The following is a 25,138-nucleotide window of genomic DNA, read 5'->3' on the forward strand; positions in this document are numbered from 1 at the left end:
ACTTTGGATAATACTATCTTTTAGTTTTTTTAAAGTCTATTTCAGGATTCTGGTGAAAATCAGAGGGCATTTTCAACCCTTCTTTTATGGAGTAAATTGTATCCTCCTAAATTTATATGGTGAAGTCATAGCTAGAACCCAGATATTTCTGATTGTATCCTTATGCCATTCTAGAAGCAATTAGCTATGATAAGTGCCAGGGATAAAGCTCAGCGATCAAACTCAGGTCTTGAGAGAAGCAAGCTGGGAAGTCAGCCCCACCCTAGAGGTTCCAGGACTGGGGGAAATATAGGCTCTATAGAGGAAGTGGGAGTTTCCTGCTGTCTTAGAGTTTAAGAAGGCAATAGATAGTTATTGCTGTAATCAAATTATTTGGCAATTGGGTTAACTTTGAAAATCTCTTTGTTATGTATCATATACAACACCACCATAATTTGACATTATTTGTATATAGCTGTGTCTTATAGAGTAATGCCACTGGTTGCTTCTGTTCTCCCTGGTCTAAGTTTTTAAGAGAGTCAACATTTCGAAGACTCAGCCTATGGTCTGTGCATTAAAATGTTTGAGGAATTCAATCAATTTTTCCTCTCATATTAATTAGTGATTTATATGAGTACAAGTTAATAGGAGTGTACATAAATATCATTCCCACCACCAAAAGACCGTGTCCCATCCCCTCTTTCCCATCATGCCAATACCACACCCCCCCAAGTGAAGCCAAACAGCCACCTTCACCCTCCACCCAGAGATTTTTACTTTGGTGCCCTACCGCAAACTCAGTCAGATCCTGCTTTGAATTTCCCTTTCTGTTCTTCTTTCTCAACTTCTGTTTATGAGTGGGATCATCCTGTACTTGTCCTTTGTCTTTCTGATTTAGCTCACTTCTAGCTCCATCCAAGATGGGTGAGAGAAGGTGGGTTCATAGTTAATAGCTGCTAGGTATGCCATTGTGTATATACACCACAGCTTTCTCAGCCATTCATCTGTTGTTGGGAACCTGGGTTGCTTCCAGGTTTTAGCTATGAACATAGGTGCACACATATCTTTTTGGTTGGATGTTATGGAGTCCTTGGGGTATATCTCTAGGAGAGGAATTACTGGGTCATATGGAAGGTCCATGTCTAGTCTTGTGAGAGTTCTCCAGACTGCTCTCCATAGAGGTTGGACAAATTTACATTCCCACCAGCAGTGCAGAAGGGTTTCTTTGTCTCCACAGCTTCTCCAGCATTTGTTGCTGCTGTCCTTTTTGATGTATGCCATTCTCACTGGGGTGAGGTGATATCTCAGTGTTGTCTTTATTTGCATTTCTCTGACAGTCAGTGACCTGGAGCAATTTTTCACTTCGTTAGCCTTTCGGATCTCTTCTGTGGTGAATGTTTTGTTCATATCTTCTGCCCATTTTTGGATGGGGTCATGTTTTTTGTTGCTAAGTTTGTTGAGCTCTTTGTATATTTTGGTGATAAGTCTCTTGTCTGATGTATGGCATGGGAAGATTTTCTCCCATTCTGTGAGGGTTTTTTTGTGCGATGGTTTCTTTGGCTGTGCAGAAGCTTTTCAATTTGATGTAGTCCCGTTGATTTGTTTCTGCTTTAGTCTTCCTTGCAATTGGGTTTGTAACATCAAAGACATCTAAACCTTGAGGTTTAGGTGGGAAAATGTTCCACCAATGTTTTTCTCTAAGTATTTGATATTTTCATGTCTAACATCCAGCTCTTCGATCTCAGTTCATACCAAATGATAATTGCATCTGCTGATTTCAACCTAATCAACACACAACTACCACCTCAGCATACTTCACTTCAGATTGTGTCCAGAGAAGGCAGGTGTGGAATGTCAATCCTTCAGCCTCATTACTTGGCCACCAGGTTCCAGATGCTACCATGATGCCAACAGGACTTCCCTAGGCAGACAACCCCACCAGTATGTCCTGGAGCCCTGCTTCCCCAGAGCCCTGCCCAACTAAGGAAAGAGAGAGGCAGGCTGGGAGTAGGGATCGACCATGAAGCAATTACAGAAACCAGGCCTTCCACCTGCTGCAACTCATAATGACCCTGGGTCCATACTCCCAGAGGTATAAAAAAAATAGGAAAGCTATCAGGGGAGGATGGAATGCAGAGTTCTGGTGGTAGGAATTGTGTGGAGTTGTACCCCTCTTATCCTATGGTTTTTGTCAGTGTTTCTTTTTATAAGTAAAAATTAATAAAAAAAAATTAAAAACAGAAAACCCTCAGGTCTTACATGTATGAGACCCTGAGTGTGACCCCTGACATAAACAGACAAGCAAAGAAGTAAGAAGTGCTACTGGAGTTAAGGTGGGGGTCTTAATTCCACATGACTGGCATCCTTACAAAAAGAGTAGATACTATCTATGTGAATAAAGTTGAGATCTTCAGGCCATAACACATCAAAGATTACCAGGCTACCATTGTAAGTTGAGAGACCCAGGATAGATCCATTATTGCAATCCTCAGAAGGAAAAAGCCCTGCTGTTACTGTGACCTTGGACTTCCAGCCTCCAGATCTGAGACAATGCCTTTCTGTGGTCTAAGCTGCTCAATTTGTGGTACTTTGCTACCACAGACCTAGCTGACTAACATTCTTTCCCTTTACAAGCATTCAAAGGCTGCACAGCTGGTATTTTCCTGATAGTCAAATTGGTCCCAAGTGCCCAGGAGGGTGGTGGGCTCCCAATGGGAGATGCTGGCCAGCTCCCAAGTTAAAGTCTGGGCCACAGAAAGGGTATATGAGGGTGGTGTCTCCTCAGTCTGCAAATTCTCAGCTTCTAGTCCAGTAGTTGCTTGGTAGGTACATGTCTCTGCTTTGGAATCTTCTAAATTAGAAAGAGAACTCTGTCACCTTCCCTTCCTTCCTATCCTCCACCTCTCCAAGTCTTTTATTTCTCTACTTCTCTTCTTTGTCACAAAGCAACTGTATAGGCCAGGATAAAGCTGTCTGATGTAGTTTGCTCTTCTACTTAAGCCTTACTCCAAATGTGAAATAAAGCTATCATTCTAGATCCCACTCTGCAAGGAAGCTGCCTTTTATTTCCTGCTTTTTCTGGACGCATTTGCTGCCGGAAGGTGCTCCTTTATTCCACACTGATGGAATATTTATTCACTCAAAGGTACCACTAACAGCTGATCAGAAGCATCTCAGATGAATAGCACCTATACTTCAAGAAACCTGAAACTCTGTAAGTCAATCAAGGGTGAAAGATAAGGCTCTCTCTAGGATGTTTCCAGTTGCTCTATGAGGGCATACAGCGAATGCTAAGACTTTTAAAACATACTAGCTCTATGATAAAGCATGCGGGTGATGAGTGGGTGATGTCTGTATGAACACAAGACATTTGACATAATGAAGAACCTCAGGATGTCCATGCAAATTCTGGTAGTGTGTATTATGATATCGTATTACAAGTCATAGCAACTTGTGAACCTTTGAAGAATTCATCTTCTGTCTGGATTATTAAATATTATCACAAGTATGTGTCCTTTGTAACAGACAGGATGGAACTGGAAATGCTCTAGTGCATGAGAATTTCTCACATGGTTGGAACATCCTTTATAGGGAGGCCAAGTTTCACAGAACACTAGTATAATAGGGTTTGGTGTAAGAGACTGACAATAGAAGGATGTTTTGACTGTATATGGGGAAACAACTGGCCTACACTGGTACAGTAGCATCATCTTCCCTAAGAAGTCTACTGAGCTATGACAGAAGCTGTCATTTTGAGTACTGTATATGTACCAGGCACATAAACAAGCTGCCCTTGATAACCTCATCTTAAAGTGCACACTGAGGTAGATATACCACCAAGGAACTATGGTTTCAGGAACTAACCTGCCCAATGTCACACAGTAGGAAGTTGAGATAGAGCTGGCACCCCCTTTTTTGTGGTGCTTCATGCATACACAATTTCACTCAGGTCAACCATCTCACCACTCTCAGATGGAAAGAGGAAGAGACACCTAAGCACTGTAACTTTAACCTGTTTAAAACTGGATATCAAGCCATCATTACTATTAAAAGCCGGGGCAGTGAAGGAAACAGCTACAGACAATAATACACAGACCACTGTTTGCTTCTCAGTCAAGATTTCATACACATGACAAAAGGACTAAATAACACTGAAACCATTCAGAAAGAAAGAGTTTCTTTGTTCTGTAGTCAATTAACATTCATTCCTGCCTATATTCATCATGGAAATCACCTGACTAAAACGGTTGTTCAGGCATTCCTGACCACACAATTTCCTCCAAAGGAGTTCTCTTCATTTCCGATAACCTTTCAGTCTTGCTCTGTCAGTTCAGGAAATACTTTCATAGGTGTAAATGCCAGGTCACCATAGGAGTCAAAAAAACATGGTATTTTGTGTTTCTAGTACAGTCTTAACAGGATTACATGGTTTCCGGTGCTCCTTCACTTCAAGCTGGAAGAACTCTGGGTTCACTGTGGCTTCCTCTCGCCTAGGCAGTGCTCCCAAACACAAATGATGTTCCAGGACTGTTCTGTTTGTGAGTCGCCAGCCTTGATTCAACTCCCTCAAAACTAGAGGTAAAACTTAATTCCAGAAGCCCTTCTTCCTTTTAGAAGAAAGCAAGACAAGTGGGTAGAACATGAACATTTCACAGGGAAATCAGCTGTCTTCAAAATCTAAGTCAACAAGAGTGGCAACCACTTTCTTAATGTCAACCTTGTGAATTACTTTACTGTTCATCCCAATTTTTAGACAATATATTTCAGGAGGAAACTTCAGTTTTATTAGATTGAATCACATGAAATAACTGTGATCTGGTCATTATTTAGCCCACAAAAGCAGCCATTTCACATGAATCAACCCAAGAATAAGCATAACAATGTGTAGAAATCTCAAAACATTTTCTATATTTGGTTTTCAATTGAAATGGAGACTCTGGGCTGTAAGAATGAAATCAGAAATCATTGTATGTATTATATTGTTTCAAATGTCTGTTAAATTTTCTATATATATATATATATATATATATATATATATATATATATATATATCCTGGTAACCTTAATAGTCATTTAAAACTTACTTTTTTTTAACTTTTATAAGAGGAAGGGATACCAGAACACTGCTTAGCTCTGGCATGAGTGGTGCCAGGGAGAACTTGGGACTTCGTGCAAGGATCATGCTCTCTTGCTAAACCACCTCTCCAGACCACTGGTTGACCTCCATAGTCTGTCTTGTGCATACTTGGTAGAAAAATTCCTAATGCAGGGTGGATGAACTTTAACATTTGAAAAATTAATTTAACTAAGCTGGAAATAATAAGCAAAAAAATCCCACTTGATTTATTATTTACATTTTTATTAGAATTCTTCATAACTGTCAATAGTTGAACAACATATCAGGAAAAAAACCACATGGGACAGCAAAATCCTTTAAACTTGCACCACTTACATATATTTACACATAAAGTTACTGTATATATATAAAAAATATTTTCAAGGACTCATGGGCTTGGGAATATTCAAAAGACATTATTGCTACATTTCAATATTTACAGAAAAAAAGCCACAAAGTAGTTTCAAACATTAAGCCACTGCAAAGGAACATCTGATGTAAAAAAAATTATAAAAATATAAACTTTCAAGAATATCCAAGACAAAACTCTCAGTGAAGTGCCCCTGAAGTACCTAAGACATCTATAAGTAACAACCACTTTTCTTACTTTTCAGTATAAACAAAGTCAATAGAAACACAAAAGATATCTTTTTTCAGACAAAGTATGGCAAACAGTGACAATCTTTTACATGACAACAAAACCACCAAACCTGTTACCTTTGGAAAGGTGCAGAGCAAAGAACTCCAGTGCAAATGGTTACTTCCAGATGAATGGTCACCATTCTCTAAAAATAGTCTGAGTGACCTAAGAGGGGAAACCCATGAAAGCAACATACCTGAATCTTCCAAGATGACCCACAAACTTTGCCATGTACACATGGACCACTTAGGATTGGATAATGAATGATGAAAAAAAAAAGTACACTCTAAGAAGCATAGTAAGGCTTTCATCTACAGGGTAAAATTTAAACATTTCCATGGGAGACTAGCATTAATAAAATCTAAGGAATGGGTACAGTAATGTTGAGTATAAGTACCAGAGTGCTTGAAGTGCAGGTGGATTGCAAATAAATAGGTACTTAAGCACTCCACTCCCTATCTGCCTCTATGTAAGCTTTTGGTTTGCTTCTCTAAACACCCAGGTGAAAAGAAACAAGAGCAGTACTGACAGTGAAAGCCAAGCTACGTCTTGGGTACTAAAAGACCCTCTTGGGTTCAGGGCAAGAATACAGCCCCAAATATTTGTCTACAAGCATACACACGCTCACACATACATACTGATACAGATACTGGCCCTGTGTCCAGGACATGAATCTAGGACATTGCTGTTTTCTCGTTCATGCCAGAGTCATGCAGGAAGCCAGCAGCTTCTCAAATGACATAAAATCTAGCAAGAACAGTGCCATTTTGAAGCTGGCAGGCTTGTTCTGAATAATCTACAGAGCAAGTTCACTGGCTACAAAAGGAGATTTTTGTTGTTGTTGAGATTGTGCTTGGCAGTTACGTTTTTTTCTTTAGAAATAATAAAAAAAAAGCATTGACCGTTTCCTTCAAACTTTTCTGGCTCTCAGTCTATTTTTAAACACAGCGGACTTAAGCCAGGATAATATTAAGAGAACTACACCTTGTGGGCCCCCCACCCACCCCCAATATATGAACACATACAATATATAAATGAATATATACAAATGTTAGCAGGGGAGAGCTCTCCAATTCAGTTCCTTGACAACAAACTATTTATATTTAGAAACCAGGTTAGTAGTACAATGGCCCATGTATAGCAGCAAGTCTTCATTCATGCTCGGGGATAATTTTTCATGGCCTACATTCTTATTCCCAGCATGAACTATCAGATTTCTTAAGCCCAACTATTCATAGGCTCCTGCCTGTTGTTCTAAGAACATTGTTTTCAATCTACATCAAGAGCTTACATTATAGCTTCTGATCTTTCTGGATCATTATATCATTATGGATGGTTACAAGGGCTGAAAGTGAATACTGCTATGTATTCAAATAAACTGTCAACCATACTCTTTCCAACAGAAATTGGAGAAGATTTGGACAGATTTCAGGGTAACCAGCCCATCCCACCTTCCCCTTCCTCTAAGTCAAACATGTTCATAAAGTGAATTACTTTGCTATTAGGAACATATGGAGCTTGAACCTTTCAATGAGGTGGCCATAAGAACCAAATCATTGGCCACTACAGTGTGCTCAGAAAGACAGGTTATAGTGCAGTGTTCACATCCCTGGAGGAGGATGCAAGTTGAAGGAAAGCAAAATAACCACTGCAGAAATAAACAAAGAAGCCCGGGGTTCATTCTTGTGGGAGGAGACCTGCAGATACTCATTTGGTCTCAGACATCTTCATGGACAAGGAGAGGCTGGTTGGAAGAAGCGCTGCTGCCTACGGAGTTGATGCGTACAGAGTGGTCCACCAAGGTGCGCTCTGGGTTGGGGCTGCAGTTCGATAAGTTGGAATAAATCTGAGGGGAACAAACATACTGTGAGTACATCAGCCCACATAAGGTACACAGCCACAAAGGGGCACAGACTTTAGCACTAAAGATATGTGTTAGAGCCTCTTAAAACAGGGGAGGGTTTACAGGAGCTTCATAGCACAAATAAAATTCTACTGAGCAAAGATCATAGGAGTTTTATTTCCCCCCTCATTTCTCCAAGAGTTTGATTAAGTAGAAAAAAAATATACTTTTCTGAAGGCATGTATCTTGGAATAAGCACTAACTAATCTGTTGTAAAGGTTTATAAGGTTGGCAAATCTCTAAAGCCAGCAATGACCCAAGGGCTGATGTAATCTGCTCAGAAATCAGCAGTCTTTTCAGGATCTTCCATTAACAATCAGATACTAAAGTAGAAAATGCTTTTTAATTTGATATGCTCTTTGATACTCAGAAAAGCAAGTTTTAACCTAAAAATATCAGCAGTACATTCCCAGAAAAGATAGCTCTAAGAACCTATTGAAAAAAAAATGCTTAAAAAATCTGAATCAAAGTAAGGATCACTAATTCTTCCTTAAAAGCAGGAGAGGAAATAATGGATTTGTGTTTTGAATCCCCACTCCCCAAATCACTGGCAGAGAGCTCCCAACTTCAAACAACTCTTCATTCTACATGGCTTGTGGGCATGATAGCTCTCTGCCATTTTCCTGCCTATGCTTGTTGAAGTAGAAGGTTTATTTCACTGCAGTAACAAGCTGTCTATGCTTTCTATGCTTTCATTCTAGTCCTCCTTATCACAGCATTCCCAAAGGTTAAGTGAGTTGGACTTGTGAGAGTGAGACATACAGGCAGTATTTGGGGTCAAATTCTTATGAAGACTTCTTCCCTGCTTCATATAGTGCAAAGTCTTCATTTTTCCTCACAGTTTTTGGTGTGTGTGTGTGTGTGTGTGTGTGTGTGTGTGTGTGTGTGTGTGTGTGTGTATGTGTGTGTGTTCATTCATGGGGGCACTGGACAGAACGAAGTTGCTTCCACTACTTTGCCTTCCCCACCCAAAACCTGATTCATAGCCTAAGCCCAGGAGAGAAGGTAGGATGCTTGGTTCCCACTCTGAAAACCCAAGCAGGACATGTCTGGGAAGTGAGAGCAGAGAATGGAGTCAGTGCCTGGCCTTAGTATACTCACATGGCTGGAGCTGTCTGAGATCTGCTTTTCAATGAGCTGAACGATCTGCTTGAATGTTTGCCTCTTTAGGGGATCAGCATCCCAGCAAGTCTTCATTATGTCATACCTACAAAATGAAAGCCACTTTTCAATGACCTTACCCTGTCTTTAGGTGAATTATTCAAAAATAATTCTGGGGCTACACAACTGGACATACTAGCTGCCTCATGCAAAAATGGAGCACTGCATGTGGAAAATGCCACTAAATATTCTGTAGGTTTGGTGACAAGAGACTATGGAAATGACCTGCAGACATGACATTGACCTGGGTCCTAGGGATAAAATAAAAAAGGAACCAAATGACATTTCAAGCTGTTCTCGTGAAAAACCCTCAACATCTGTGTTTCTAAAACAAAAGGGAAACACCCTTTGAAGGAAAGCATCTTAGCCCTTACATTTCAGCTGGTGCATGCTCTGGGCTCAGCATTCGGAAGCCTTCCTTGATCATCTTGTAGAACTTAGAATCCACTGGCATTCCTGGGTAGGGGCTGCTTCCTGAGGCAAGAACAGTTTGCAAATCAGTACTCATCAGAAGCCAGCAGGACACTCACTGATAAGCTTAAGAAGATGGTCAGAGTGCAATTGAGGTGCCTTTGGTAGGAATCATCTTACCTAGAGAGAACAGCTCCCACAGGAAAATCCCATAGGACCAGACATCACTTTCAAATGTGTACACGCAGTTGAAGATGCTTTCAGGTGCCATCCACTTCACAGGGAGCCTAGCCTGCGACAGAAGAACAACAGCACCAGCTCAAAAATTAAGCAGCTCAATGGAGGAGAGGGGGGTGGAATTAACAAAAGTATTCCTGCAGCTGATGCTTCTGATGAGAGGTGGGGAGGAGAGCTTCAGCATCAAATGTCCTCTTACCTTAATGACCTCAGGTGATCCCAGTGACCACTGAAATACTACCCCCATCTTAAAGATGGGGCCATTGATGCAGTACAGCATGGTGATTAAGAGGACAAATATAGAGCCAAGATATGAGTTTTAATTCTGATTCTATCATTAGCCTGGAGTAACAAAGATTTGTCATATTTCCACCTTACCCTGATGGACTCTATAGTAAGACTATATTTTTCTAGCTCCTACCAAGCTAGATGAGGCCACATGAATCTATTGTGGTCACCAAGTCATTAGAATGATATGGGAACACTAAGACAATCTTCCTAAATATGACTGGCATCCGTTTTTTTACTCTCTTCATTTCTCTTTTCTGACTTCTGGACCTGCTGGCTGGCTTTTCAGTGGCATACTGGACTACAATGATGAGGGCATCATCCAGCTGTGATAAATGACATGAAGAATCTGGTCCCTGAGTACATCATACAACCTCTACAACAGCCTGCCCTGCAGCTCTTACACTTCTTTTTCTCCTGTTCTGAATTTTCTGTCATATGCCACTCAAACTATCCCTTCACTAATAACACATTGGAATAGTCACTTGGGGGGAGTCGGGTGGTAGCACAGCAGGTTAAGCACATGTGGCATGAAGCATCAATAACAACAATAATAACTATAACAACAATAAAAAAACAAGGGCAACAAAAGGGAAAAATAAATATAAAAATATTTTTTTTAAAAGTCGCTTGGTAGGTAGGTCTTGGTGTCTTCTGTAAAACAGAAAACAGACTTTTAAATTTCATGAGTTGTTTTGCAGGTTAAAAAAGATAATGTGGATAAAAGTGCTCAGCACTGTACTCACTGAGTCACCAGTACCTGGAAAGTTGCCTAACATCAGGAAGACCTCAATAAACAGTAGTGGCTAGTGGTGACTACGACTACTACAAGGTGGTAAGTGGCAGATTCAGACATTAAATGCAACAGCTCGACTTCATATCCTGAACTCTTTCAGCTAAAATCAAGCCAAATATTCTGTTAGAAATATTCTGGATTCTTGCTTCTAACTCTACCATAAAAAGCTAAATAAATCCTTCTCTTAATCCATTTTGAGTTAAACCTGGGAAGACAGTTTTTGCAGTCTTAAAACTATTTTAGTGAGTTGTGGGGTGGGAATAGCCTTCCAATAGCACTTCCCAGATTTCATGCAGGCATTTTTATGGAGGATATTATTTGGAAATGTTGAATGACTTGAAATCAGGGGCCTGGAAGGAGAAAATTACATTATTTTGCTATGAAAAAGCTGTAGTAAATCCACTATCATGTTTACGAATATTTCAAATAAAACATCTATAAAGAACAGAATAATAAATGCACTTGTAAATATTAACTTCAATGTGTCTGGCACTATTCTAGTCATTTATGTGTATTGTCTCATCTAATCCACACAACAAATTTACAAGGTCGATGACAGTATTATTTCCAGAAATGCAAGGCCAAGATTCAGGCAAGTTGGGCAATCTTGACAAAAATCACACAACTAGTAAATAATGGAGCCAGATGTGGACTCAAGACTGGATCTAGAAGCTACTTCCTCTTCCTCTTGCCCTTTTGCCAGTACTCAGAAGCTAGGATAAGGAACCACCTTTCATTTCCCTTCCAATAGTACTCCAGAATGGAAGCTAGTGGGTTTGAGTAGCATTCCTAATAGTGGAATCTAGTCTTTTAAAAATTTTATTTATTTATTTTCCCTTTTTAAAAATTGTTGTTGTAGTTATTATTGTTGTTGTTATCGTCGTCATTAGGACAGAGAGAAATGGAGAGAGGAGGGGAAGACAGAGGGGGAGAGAGAGACACCTGCAGACCTGCTTCACCGCTTGTGAAGTGACATCCCCCCACACCCGCAGGTGGGGAGCTGGGGGCTCCAACCAGGTTCCCTACACTGGTCCTTGTGCTTCGCACCATGTGCGCTTAACCAGCTCTGCTACTGCCCAGCTCCCATGGAATCTAGTCTTAGAAGAGATTTATTTAAAATGCATGCTTTTACTAGCAGGTAAACCCAGCCACAACTAAAAAAGTCATCAGGTACAAAGAGATGCCATGATGATGAAGGAGAAGTTATTACATGACCATAAGAAACATCTTCTTCCAGAAATAAATTTGGACAACAGAAGTGGATCTGGAGAAATAGATACAAAATACATAGAGTATAATATGGCCTCCCTAACAGTCTGGGGTGCCACTTAGAAGCCATGCCCTCTGGTTTTGTCTCATTTGTCATCTCAGACAAAGACAACTAAAATATACTAGCTCTTAGTTTCTCCATCTTTTCAAAAATGTATTCATTTAAATGCCAAAGGTTTGGTTTGATGATACAGTGAAAATCAGTAATGAAATAAAGTACTTTAAATAAAATCACTATATTTTACAGATTATTGCTCATAAGCCCATTTAATAAGATCTCTATTGATTTTGCAACCCAATATTCTAAATACCTAGGTCTGAACATTATCTTAGATTTTCATCTTTTTTCACATAGCACACAAATTTCAAAAATAAAGTTCTCCTGCGGTGACCTTCAGGTTCACATTTCCTTCACTTGAGCAAAATCAAGTTCATTACTATTCTGAGGCTATAATGGAAATTAAGGCTATTTCTGTTTCCTTCACATGCCCTATAATTACACAATTAGAATTAGGAATTCTATTATCGGAATGTTAGTTGTAGTAATGTTCAGGAAACCCTGCAAATTTTGCTGAAGTACACTTAATTTGACTGCTAAAATGCATGAGATCTCAAAAGGTAGAATTTGCATTATGAAAATCATTTAAAAAATTCCCATAAAAACTTGAAAATGAAACCTGTCACTGGACTGTCAAACAGAGAATAGGTACTCACGTTTCCTTTGACCACATAATTAGAATCATTCTTAATGTCTCTGGCTAGACCAAAATCACAAATCTTTGTGATTCGACCATGAGTAAGGAGGATATTTCGGGCTGCCAAGTCTCGATGAATACACTATTAGGAAAGTGGAAGAGAAAAAGAAAACCGTTTGAATTTATATTAAACTTTTTAAAGAGTGAAAAATGTGTTTAATACAAGAGTGCTGCTGCTTATGTTATAAAAATCCAATACTCTTGCTTTACATTTAAACTATTCAGCGCACCAAAAATAAATATTTAAATTATGCCTTGAATGATGCTCAAATTTTGTTTCATATTGTTGGGACCTTAATTACTATAATCACTTGCAAAACCAACTTGAATAAATGCTCCCCCCCCCCACTTAGGATGGCTTTCATTCACAGAAAAATACATGATAAATACCCGTATCGTGTTTTTTTAACTGAAGCTCATTTTGCATGCTTCTCTTAGAACATCCTTTTAGAGTTTCTAAAATGTCTTTGCAGCTTCAATTTGACATCTCCCAAGGGCACAGGGAAGAAGCTCTTTATTTCAGCCACTCTATATCCTCTTTTACTCTGGTAATTGTTTGGAAATGTCACCAATGATACTTTAGGATCTGTCACCTCATTCTCTTCTGTTAGTCCCATTTTCTAGACTTTCTTTTTTCTTTCAAGAGACTATGATATTTGTTTTGGTTCCATTATTTTCTTACTTTTCATTTCTATTGTTTTTCTCAGAGTTTACTAATCTCTCTGGCTCCTTATTTCCCCTTCATAAATTTTGTGTTTGTATGATCTAACATCAGTGAAATCAAGGTTAAAGCTACATGAGGTATCTTCTCCTTATGCCTATAAAAAAAAAATAACAAAAACAACAATTCCTTTCCCCTTCCTTCCTTCCTCCCTCCCTCCCTCGCTCCCTTTCTCCCTTTCTCTCTTTCTCTCTTCCTTCCTTCCTTCCTTCCTTTTTCCTTCCTTCCTTCCTTCCTTCCTTCCTTCCTTCCTTCCTTCCTTCCTTCCTTCCTTTCTTTCTTTCACCACCAGAGTTATTATTGGGACTTGGTGCCTGCACTAAAAATCCACCTCTTCTGGCAGCCATTTTTGTTCTTTCATTTCTATTTTTATTTGATAGAACAGAGAGAAATGAGGGGGGGGGTGGGGAGACAGAGAGGGAGAAAGATAGGCACCTGTAGACCTGGTTCACCACTTTAAAACATCCCCTTGCAGGTGAGGAGTAGGAGACTTGAACCTAATCCCTTATGCATGGTAGCAAGTGTGCCCAACTGGGTGCAGCACTGCCCAGCTCCCAGCACTGTTTCCTAAAAGCATGTCCCAAATCCTAAAATCTGAATGTTTTTAATAATTTTACTGCATGTAAAAAACCATTAAAAAGCTCATATAGACATCCCTGTACTTTAAAGAATTTTATATATGAGAACAAAATTTTTAAAAAGATAGCAGTTGGGGGGGCAGAGCCAAGATGATGACTTGGGAGGCAGCTGTTGGCATGAGCTCCAACAAGCATGGCTTGTGACCTAGGATTTGCTGTATAGGGTAAGATATACTGGGCCATCAGCAGTGGGGTGAATAAGGGGTCCTATAGCTCACTCTTAGGTTAGAAACAGAGGAAAAAGAAAGGAAATCTTTTCATTATTTCTAAAGCTCACCCCTCCCCTCCACCCCAGAACCAGACCCTACTCCTAACAGGCTTCCCGCTGAGTTAATTTCTTTACCAAGATTCCTGGCTCACCAGGGGTGTCATTCCAATCCTTTTCCTTCTCTCTCTCTCTTTTTTCTAAGTGGCTGGAGGTCTATTTGAGCGACAACATATCTGACCAATCAGAGCCTCAACCCTGCCTGGGAAAGACTACCTGTAGGTTTTTTTTTGTGTGTGGATATTTCTTACAATTGGCTGTCATCCAGAGGCGTCCAAGCTGCAGACTGACTGCTAGGTTTTTTTTTTTTTACTCTATTCTATTTCATTATTAGTATTATATATATATATACGTGTCCCTTTTCCCACCTCCTTCTTCAGGTTGACCAAAATTAACTGTTACAGTTTTTACCTTTGCTAGGTTACCGGGTATCCTATCCATTGTGAGAGGAACTTGTTTCACTCTACCTCTTCCCTCCACTCTCCTTTTTCCCTCGTCCTAGCTAATTAAAAAAAAAAAAAAAAGAAAAAAACTCTTTCCTTTCACTGCTCTTTTTTTTCCTTGTTCTTGTCTTTTCTTCCTTCCTCCTTCTTTTGCTTTCTGAATTCACTCATTTGTGAATTATTTGGGGAAGAAATCTGACTCAGAGTGGACTCTGTCTGTCTCTCTTCTCTACTTCCCTTTCTCCTCTTGCTATCCCTAGAATTTTCAGTGGACAGTAGATTTGCATAACTGTCTATTCTTGCTTTCCCTTTTCTCTTTTCTCTTTCTTTTTCTTTTGGATTTGGTTGTTATTTTTTTCTTGGACTGGAGGTGTTGTTTGGCTAACTGGTATTGATTAAACTGCATCAATCCTTGCTTCAGTTACTATTGTTGGAATTTCCGAGGTTGGTGACTGCATTTGTCATAAAGATATTTAGTACAGCGTGGCTTGTACTCAAAACATAACAACTGAAGAACGACAGAACAGAACAGTAATAAACACATCAATCAAAAAAAATAATAATAAAGCTTAAATGAAGAGCAAATAAAGCTGTTACCACAATTAATCAAGACAGGATCCCAGAAAAAAACTCCAAATCAGTCAGAAGTAACCATAGATAAGAAAAGTATGCAAACAATAATAACCTAATAATCACAGAAATGAAGACAACTATGGAGGAAAGGGCCATCAGAATTAGGGAAACAACAGATGAGACCCTAAAGGAAAATACTAGTGACCTCGAGGTAGTGAGAGAACTAAAAGCTGAAATAGCTGAACTAAAAGGTCAATTAGCACAACAAGCTAATACTATAACAGAACTGAAGAAACAAGCTGAGGGAAAGGAAAGTAGGCTAACAGAAGCAGAAAACAGATTTAGCCACAGAGGACGAGCTAGAGAAAACTAAAAAAGAGGTAAAAGAGCTCAAAAGAGATTGAGAGACACTGAAAACAACAACAGAGACAAATGGGATGATCTCAAAGAAGTAACAGTCCTATAATTGGCCTGCCAGAGGAAGAAAGAGAGGAAGGGGAAGTAAACATTCTACAGGAAATAATAAAAGAAAACTCCCCGGACCTAAACAACAGAAAGGACATTAAGATTCAAGAGACCCAGAGAGTCCAAAACAGAATCAACCCAGACCTGAAGACACCAAGACACATCATAGTTACAGTGAAAAGAAGTAAGAATAAAGAAAGGATCCTAAAGGCTGCAAGAGAAAAACAAAAAGTCACATACAGGGGAAAACCCATAAGATTATCAGCAGACTTTTCCACTCAAACTCTAAAAGCCAGAAGAGAATGGCAAACTATCTATCGAGCCCTGAATGAAAAAGTGAAAGGATAGAAAACTATCATACAGGATAGTGGACCACAAAAAAGGGCAGGAACAGCCATTCTCATCTCTGATACAACAGACTTTAAATAAAGTAATAAAAGATAGTCAAGGCCATTACATAATGATTAGAGGATCAACGAACCAACAAGATTTAACAATTATTAACATCTATGCACCCAATGAGGGACCATCTAAATACATCAAATACCCACTGAAAGAACTACAAAAATACATCAATAGTAATACAATAATAGTGGGAGACTTTAACACCTCACTTTCACACTTAGATCAACAAAGCAGAGAATCAACAAAGAAACAAGAGATTTGGGGGTCAGGCAGTGGCACAATGGGTTAAGCGCATGTGGCGCAAAGTGCAAGGACTGGCATAGGGATCCCGGTTCAAGCCCCCGGCTCCCCACCTGTGGAGGAGTCGCTTCACAGGCGGTGAAGCAGCTCTGCAGGTGTCTGTCTTTCTCTCCCCCTCTCTGGCTTCCCCTCCTCTCTCCATTTCTCTCTGTCCTACCCAACAATGAACAACATAAGCAATGGCAATAATAATAACCACAACGAGGCTACAACAACAAGGGCAACAAAAGGGGGGGAAATGGCCTCCAGGAGCGGTGGATTCATGGTGGAGGCACTGAGCCCAGCAATAACCCTGGAGAAAAAAAAAAAAGAAACAAGAGATTTAAATGAAGAGATGGACAGACTAGACCTCCTGGACAATTTTAGAGTTCCTTACCCCACAAAACTAGAATACACATTCTTTTCAAATCCACACAGCACATACTGAAGGGTAGACCACATGTTAGTCCACAAAGACATCATCAACAAATTCAAGAGCATTGAAATCATCCCAAGTATCTTCTCAGACCACAGTGGAGTAAAGCTAACATTTAACAACAAACAGAAAATTACAAAATGTCACTGAATTTGGAAACTAACAACATACTGCTTAAGAACTGCCGGGTCAGAGAGGCACTCAAGTAAGAAATTCATATGTTCCTAGAAACAAATGAAAATGAAGACGTAAGTATCAAAATATTTGGGACACAGCTAAAGCAGTACTGAGAGGGAAACTCATAGCCATACAGTCACATACTAAAGAGTAAGAAAAAGCTGAAATAAATGACCTTACTGCACACCTTAAGGACTTAAAGGAAGAGAAACAAAGGAACCCTAATGTAACCAGGTCAGAACTCACTAAAATTAGAGCGAAAATAAACATTGAAAAATAAGAGAACATACAAAAGATCAATAAAGCCAAATGTTGATTCTTTGAAAAATTAAACAAGATTGGCAAACCCCTAGCCAAACTCATTAAAAAAAAAAAAGGGAGAAGACTCAAGTAAATAGAATTGTAAATGATTAGAGGAGATATCACAACTGACACCACAGAAATCCAGAAAATCATGCGAAGCTTCTATGAAGAACAATACAACACCAAGTTAGAGAATCTGGAAGAAATGGAAGAATTCCTAGAAACATATGCCCTTCCAAAACTGAACCAAGAAGAATTACAAAACCTAAATGCACCAATCACAGACAAAGTAATCGAAACAGATAGTAAGAATCTTACCAGCAACAAAAGTACTGGATATGATGGCTTCACAAATGAATTCTACAAAACCTTCAGGTAACAGTTAATACCGACACTTCTAAAGTTTTTCCACAAGATCGAAGAAAACAGGAACATTTCTATGTTCTATGCCTTCTATGAAGCCAACATCACCCTGATAGCAAATGCAGGTAGGGACACATCAAAAAAGGAAAACTACAGACCAATATCTCTAATGAACATAGATGCCAAATTTTAAACAAGAATCCTGTCCAACTGCATACAGCAGTATATCAAAAAAGATTGTTCATCATGTCCAAATGGGATTTATCCCAGGAATGCAGGCTGGTTCGAGATACATAAGTCAATCAATGTCATTCACCACATCAATAAAAGCAAAAGCAAAAACCAGATGATAATCTGAATAGATGCAGAGAAAGCCTTTGACAATATCCAACACCCTCAAAACACTACAAAAAATGGGAATAGATGGGATATTCCTCAAGATAGTGGAGTCCATATATATCAAACCTACAGCCAACATCATACTCAATGGACAGAAGCTGAAAGCATTCCCCTTCTGATCAGGGAGTAGATAGGGCTGTCCACTATCACCATTACTCTTCAACATAGTATTGGAAGTTCTTGTCATAGCAATCAGGCAAGAGAAAGAAATCAAAGGAATACAGATTGGAAAGGAAGAAGTCAAGCTCTCACTATTTGCAGATGATATGATAGTATACATAGAAAAATCTAAAGAAACCAGCAGAAAACTACTGGAAGTTATTAGACAATATAGCAGGGTGTCAGGCTGCAAAATCAATGTACAAAAATCAGTGGCATTTCTTTATGCAAACACTAAATCTGAAGAAGACATCCAGAAATCACTCCCATTCACTGTTGCAGCAAAATCAATAAAATATCTAGGAATAAAGCTGACCAAAAAAGTGAAAGACTTTTATACTGAAAACTATGAGTCACTCTTCAAGGAAACAGAAAATGATACTAAGAAATGGAAAGACATCCCATGCTCATGGATTGGAAGAATAAATATCACCAAAATGAATATTTTCCCCAGAGACATATACAAATTTAACGTAATACCCACCAAAGTTCCAGGAAGCTTCTTTAAGAGAATAGAACATAAACTGCAATCATTTATCTGGAACCAGAAAACACCTAGAATTGCCAAAAACAATCTTGAGGAAAAGAAACAGAAATGGAGGCATCACACTCCCAGATCTCAAACTATATTATAAGGTCGTCATCATCATCAAAACACCATGGTACTAGAACCAAAATAGACACACAGACCAGTGGAACAGGATTGATAGCCTAGAACTAAACCCCCACACCTAAGGGCATCTAATCTTCGATAAGGGGACCCAAAGTATTAAATGGAGGTGGAAGGCTCTCTTCAATAAATGGTACTGGGAAAACTGGGTTGAACCATACAGAAGAATGAAAATGAATGACTTTATCTCGCCAGAAACAAAAATCAACTCCAAATGGATCAAGGACATGGATGTTAGACCAGAAACTATCAAATACATGAAGGAAAATATTGGTGGAACATCTTCCCACCTAAACTGCAAGGGTATCTTTGATGAAACAAATCCAATTCCAAGGAAGACTAAAGCAGAAACAAACCAACGGGACTAAAACCAAATTGAAAAGCTTCTGCACAGCCAAAGAAATTATCACACACAGAGACCCCTCACAGAATGGGAAAAGATCTTCACAATGCCATACATCAGACAGGAGACTAATCACCAAAATATACAAAGAGCTCAGCAAACTTAGCAACAAAAAAGAAAATGACCCCATCCAAAAATGGGCAGAAGATATGAACAAAACATTCATTACAGAGGAGATATGAAAGGCTAACAAACATATAAAAAATTGCTCCAGGTTGCTGTTTTTGAGAGAATTGCAAATAAATACAATATTGAGATACCACCTCACTCCTGTGAAAATGGCATACATCAAAAAGGACAGCAGCAACAAATGCTGGAGAGGCTGTGGGGACAGAGGAAGGAACCCTTTTGCATTGCTGGTGGGAATGTAAATTGGTCCAGCCTCTGTGGAGAGTAGTCTGGAGAACTCTCACAAAGCTGGCCATGGACCTTCCATATGACCCAGTAATTCCTCTCCTGGGGATATACCCCAAGGACTCCATAAACCCAACCAAAAAGATATGTGTACACCTATGTTCATAGCATCACAATTTGTAATAGCTAAAACCTGGAAGCAACCCAGGAGCCCAACAACAGATGAATGGCTGAAAAAGCTGTGGTGTATATACACAATGGAATAATACGCAGCTATTAGGAACAATGAATCCAACTGCATATCAGATTTCAGGCTCGGGGGGAAAAAAAACTAGGATAGCCACAGGCCCTTTGGAATATAACTAAAATATGCCTACTAGCGATCTACAAAATGGAGGACCCCTCAACTTTTCATCTGCACTATTCCAGCCCATAGGTCCATGGTTGGTCAACAATTTGCTTGGCTTTGTATGTTAACTCTCTTTTCAAACACCAGGTTCCAGATGTTAGCATGATGCTGACCAGATTTCCCTGGACAGACAACCCCACCAATGTGGAGCTCCGCTTCCCCAGAGCTCTTCCCCACTAGGGAAAGAGAGAGACAGGCTGGGAGTATGGATCTTCCTGTCAACGCCCATGTTCAGCGAGAAAGCAATTACAGAAGCCAGATCTTCCACCTTCTGCATCCCACAATGACCTTGGCTCCATATTCCCAGAGGGCTAAAGAATAGCAAAGTTGTCAGGGGAGGGAATGGGATACAGAGTTCTGGTGGTCAGAATTCTGCGAAGTTGTATCCCTTTTATCCTATGGTTTTGTCAATGTTTCTTTTTTATAGATAAAAAATTAAAAAGAAAAAAGATAGCTGTTGGAGCACACACACACAAAACTATAAATTTCTTCCGCTTTTTGTTATGATACTTCAAAATGACACTCTGCATTCTACCTATGACTCTAATATGCTCCATTCTGACTTTTAAAAGCAAAGTCTCTTATGAGGATCACTCCTACTTACATTCTTTGAGGCAAGGAATGCCATGCCCTTTGCCACCTGGTAGGAAAAGCTCAGCAAGTCTTCTAGGTCTAGGGCCAACTCATCATCATCCATGATGGCAGGAGTCACATCTCTTTCTACGTATGAGCCTGATAGAAGGAGAACAGTTTTTTTGTTTTTTTTTTAGGAAATAAAATCTTAATTTTTTTTTAATTTTCCCTTTTGTTGCCCATGTTGTTTTGTTGTTGTAGTTATTGTTGTTGATGTCATCGTTGTTGTATAGGACAGAGAGAAATCGAGAGAGGAGAGGAAGACAGAAAGGGGGAGAGAAAGACAGACACCTGCAGACCTGCTTCACTGCCTGTGAAGGGACTTCCCCTGCTGGTGGGGAGCTGGGGACTCGAACTGGGATCCTTACGCTGGTCCTTGTGCTTTGCTCCACATGTGCGTAACCCACTGCACTACCGCTGGACTCCCAGGAAATAAAATCTTATAGGTGAGGAAAAGAAAAGACAGTGGCAACAATAGTATCAATGAACAGTAATGAATTTGCTGACTGAAATTTGCAGGCAAATCACCTCCCAAATGTTGAGGACATGTAGGCAGGTGTTGAATCACACAATTACCACTCACAATTCTAGGTTAAGTTAAAACATTACTAGAGGCAAAGGGTGGTGGATTTACACTCCAAATCTCACATTTTAATGAGCAAGATATATATTTGCTATCCAGATATTTTCATAAATGCAGTAAGAGGCATGGGTTCAATATCACATGCTCTGCTATCAAATACCCCCATGCTAATCCTTGGCATTGCCACTGGACCCTATAGTAATAGGGAGGCAATCACAACTACAAATGTAATTATAGTCCAGAGCACTAAGAGAAGTCTTCTCTGAGTGAGGGTTTTTTTTAAGTGCTTCATAGGTACCCACCTATTCTCATAGATTTTCTTTTTTCTGTTTTGGTTGGTACAACGTAAGACACTCCAGGTTTCATGTCCATGTACTCATTAGTGCTGTCACTGCTGGGGAAGAAACAGCTATTAAACCATGACTGAATAAAATGGGGACTGAGAGTGTGGCATCTAAGAGCAGGCTATTCTAGCTCAACATCTTTCCAGTTAAAAATATTTCATTTAGTTTACTGGATAGAAATAGACATAAATTGAGAGGGAAGGGGGATAGAGAGTGGAAGAGAGGGAGAAAGCTGTAGTACTGCTTCACCATTCATGAACCCTTCTGCAGGTGGGGACCAGGGACTTGAACTCAGGTCCTTGCTCCCTGTTACATGTGTGCTCTACTGGGTGCATCACCGTGTGGTCCCCTATCTATCTTCTTTTCACATAATAGTGTTATTTTATTTGAAGAATGTTATGCTAAGTTTTAGTGGCAAAAATCTACTTCAGTGCAGTATGAGGTTTTTAATATTCAACATCAGGGTTCAAACCCCAGGAATTAGGTGGCCTTTTTATGTGCAATTATAGATGCCAATCAGGTTGGATATCTAGCTTCTGATACTAGGGATCTAATGGGAATCAAAGAGCCAAAAATATTCCACATTACTTGAAACTCTAATTTAGCCCCAAGAGATAAGGAAGGAACAATGAGCAAGAGCTCTGAGATGTGTTATAGGGAAAGGCAATGATTGCTAATACATAGGGACTGAAGGCTTGAAAAACCCAAGTTTGGTTCAGAGAAACACCAATAATTTGGATGATTTTATGAACCATCTGGACCTCTTGAATCTGCAACATTTGGCTGGAGAGTCTTCAAGATTTCTAGTACTTCCTGCTTCTGATTAGCATAGAAACACCATGACAACAACTTCCTTCGGAGTGTGCTGGTGGTTCCAATCCCATATGGGATACCAAAGCACAAAGAACATCACACAGGATTAAACAATTAAGACTAATATTTCAGAATATTAAATACACACACACACACACGGAGTCAACCTTTCAGAAATAAGACAAAGTGGCTTAATGATTCGTATAAGCAGCATATGCACTGGAGAAACTAACAAAGGATGGTTTTTATTTTACTTTACTATGATTTGACGCTACTTAAGTTTACAGAATTTTTTTTAAGTACAACCTGGGGTTAAAAATTTAAGTTTAAGGTGTAAGAAAGGTCTATGAGAGGTAGTTGCCCATCAGTTACATTTACCATAGTTTCCTTGAGCTTCTGGAGCTACGGTTTAATGAGACAAAGTAAGCTAAGAGGAGAGAATCCCCCCCACATCTGCAGAAATATAAGGTGTGATGGGTTTGGAATGGTAGGACTTCTACTGAGCTAGGGAAGTAAAAACTAAAACAGAAGATCTTAACAATATTTGGAAAGCACAGCATAGTACAGAGAAGAAGAAGGGGGGAAATAAAACTTATACAGGTTGTAAACTGAACTAATATTCCCTCAAGGATCCTGAAATTCTTCTAGGCATCATTCACATTCAGAATCTTAATAATGATGGAGATAAAAACTAAGTCAAGGAATTAAAACTTGTGCTAGATTAGCAGTGCCTTTTTATAGTATGATGGGTTCAAAATAAAACAAGGCAAGATATATAGAAATTCAGAGGTAGATGGTGAGAAATATTCAGAGCTCTCTGCCACTCTACTAAAGGTTTGAAAAGGATTTGTAGTGATAACTTGACAGGCTTCGGATTTTCTTTATAAACAATGTCTCAATGCAAAACTACATACAGCAATACAATCAACATTGCTAATGCAAATGATGCAAAACACCAGCATGGTAAGAAGACCAGGTATAGATTTAATTCATGTGACTATAATGCTTAGGAAATAACTAAATATGAATTTAAAAAAAAATCAACAAAAATCCACTCTATTTGAGTCTTTGAAAACACTATTTAAATTTGCTAAACTGTTAATCACATTTAAATGATTTAATAATTCTGATTTTGTACCTTAAAGTACCTCAGTTCATTTTTTAAAGAATCAGTCTTGATTGCAAGCCCTTATGACCCCATGAACTGCCTGTCAACAGAGGACTATTTATGTAAATCAGTCTTACCAAGACAACTCCTTTGAATGTAGAAGGTTCTTATAAAGTGCTGCTTCCGTGTGATCTTCCTGCTTTGAACAAATGAATGAATCACGTTTTCTTCTCAAAAAATTCAAAAGATCACCATAGCAACAATATTCCGTAATGACCAGGGTGGGTCCTACAAGTATATAAGAAGAAGTGAGAGAGAGGTGAGCTGCATAAGCAAATCTGCCTCCCACAAAAGCGATCATAGCCGTGAACCTGCAGGTTCAACGGATTAGCTTCCTTATGACAAATACCAGCCTATCTATTTTAACACAGCTTAGCAAAAGGCAGTATACTGTGGAGTAAAACTAAACAAGTAAGTCCCCTTTTTGCCTGACTTTCTAAGTGATGACAATGTTTGGGACCAAGCATGACTGCTAGTGCTAAAGGCAGGAGTTTTCAGTTTTCAAGAATTATACTATTATTATCAGGCTTTCTGTGTGAATCCTTTGATTCATTACTGTTTACAGCAGGGCTTCACACCCTCTTGGTAATGCTATTATGGAAATGATGAAGAGCACAAACTGCGGCATAATAGGAAAACCAACCACATGGAACAGCCAGCTGAGACAAGACTGGAAAATGGTTGAAAACTCGAAATAACAGGGCATCACCTGCATTCTGAGCATAACCGGTTGACTTTCTGGTGGTGGCGGTGAGGTTTACGAAAGGCTAAAGTCGTAGCTCTGAAGTCAATAAGGCAACTCAAGAACATGGGCAGAAATTACTCATGAAAGTCATAACATGGAGAAGCAACATTTATTGGAACTGCTTTGTGAAATTATATGAAGTCATCAACTTGACTATAGTCTCCTCAGGTCTTGAGGAGCCACTCATTTTAGACATCTCTATTCCTTTAGACCAAAATGCTTTCTGGAAACAGCACAGAAGTCCTTGATGGAAAGTGCAATCAATGCTTCTGAATAGGGGATCTATTTTTCTTTCTTTTTAAAAAATATTTATTTATTTATTCCCTTTTGTTGTTGCCCTTATTTCATTGATGTCGTCGTTGTTGGATAGGACAGAGAGAAATGGAGAGAGAAGGGGAAGACAGAGAGTGGGAGAGAAAGACAGACACCTGCAGACCTGCTTCACCGCCAGTGAAGGGACTTCCCCTGCAGGTGGGGAGCTGGGGGCTCGAACCGGGATCCTTACGCTGGTCCTTGTGCTTTGTGCCATGTGCGCTTAACCCGCTGCACTACCTACCGCCCAACTCCCGGGGATCTATTTTTCTTAACGGATTTGAAGTGTTTGCTTTAACCGTTTGGATATATATTATTTTATGTAAATGTGTGCAATTATAATACTTATTTTTAAGGACTGGCAGTCTTAGAAATCTATTTTCATATAACATGCAGATAAATGGCAATCCTTTGGTTATTAAATATGATTCAGCAAAATATAAAGCTTGAAAGATAACATAAAAGCTTTCTGGATGAGTTATTCGAAAGATTAGTGTGGTCAAAACGACATGCCTGATGGTAA

At 39.3% G+C, this 25,138-nt stretch overlaps 1 protein-coding gene across 4 annotated transcripts in view; it reads right to left on the reverse strand.

Moving 5' to 3' along the window:
* Positions 1-5,317: 5,317 nt before the first annotated feature.
* Positions 5,318-25,138, reverse strand: part of KIT (KIT proto-oncogene, receptor tyrosine kinase) — a 96,111-nt gene continuing 76,290 nt past the window's right edge. For 2 of the 4 annotated variants that reach the window (XM_016195042.2, XM_016195044.2), the window contains exons 14-21: positions 23,636-23,786; positions 21,536-21,624; positions 20,622-20,749; positions 12,515-12,637; positions 9,391-9,502; positions 9,174-9,273; positions 8,740-8,845; positions 5,318-7,581 (exon numbers count right to left, since the gene is read on the reverse strand). In XM_016195042.2, the coding sequence (XP_016050528.1) occupies positions 7,453-7,581; positions 8,740-8,845; positions 9,174-9,273; positions 9,391-9,502; positions 12,515-12,637; positions 20,622-20,749; positions 21,536-21,624; positions 23,636-23,786 (938 nt within the window). In that variant the 3' untranslated portion in view covers positions 5,318-7,452. Of the gene's footprint in view, positions 7,582-8,739; positions 8,846-9,173; positions 9,274-9,390; positions 9,503-12,514; positions 12,638-20,621; positions 20,750-21,535; positions 21,628-23,635; positions 23,787-25,138 lie in introns of all 4 variants that reach the window. The other 2 variants (XM_016195043.2, XM_016195041.2) reach the window with 1 other exon arrangement.

This window comes from Erinaceus europaeus, chromosome 3, assembly GCF_950295315.1.
Source record: "Erinaceus europaeus chromosome 3, mEriEur2.1, whole genome shotgun sequence".
NCBI lineage: Eukaryota > Metazoa > Chordata > Mammalia > Eulipotyphla > Erinaceidae > Erinaceus > Erinaceus europaeus.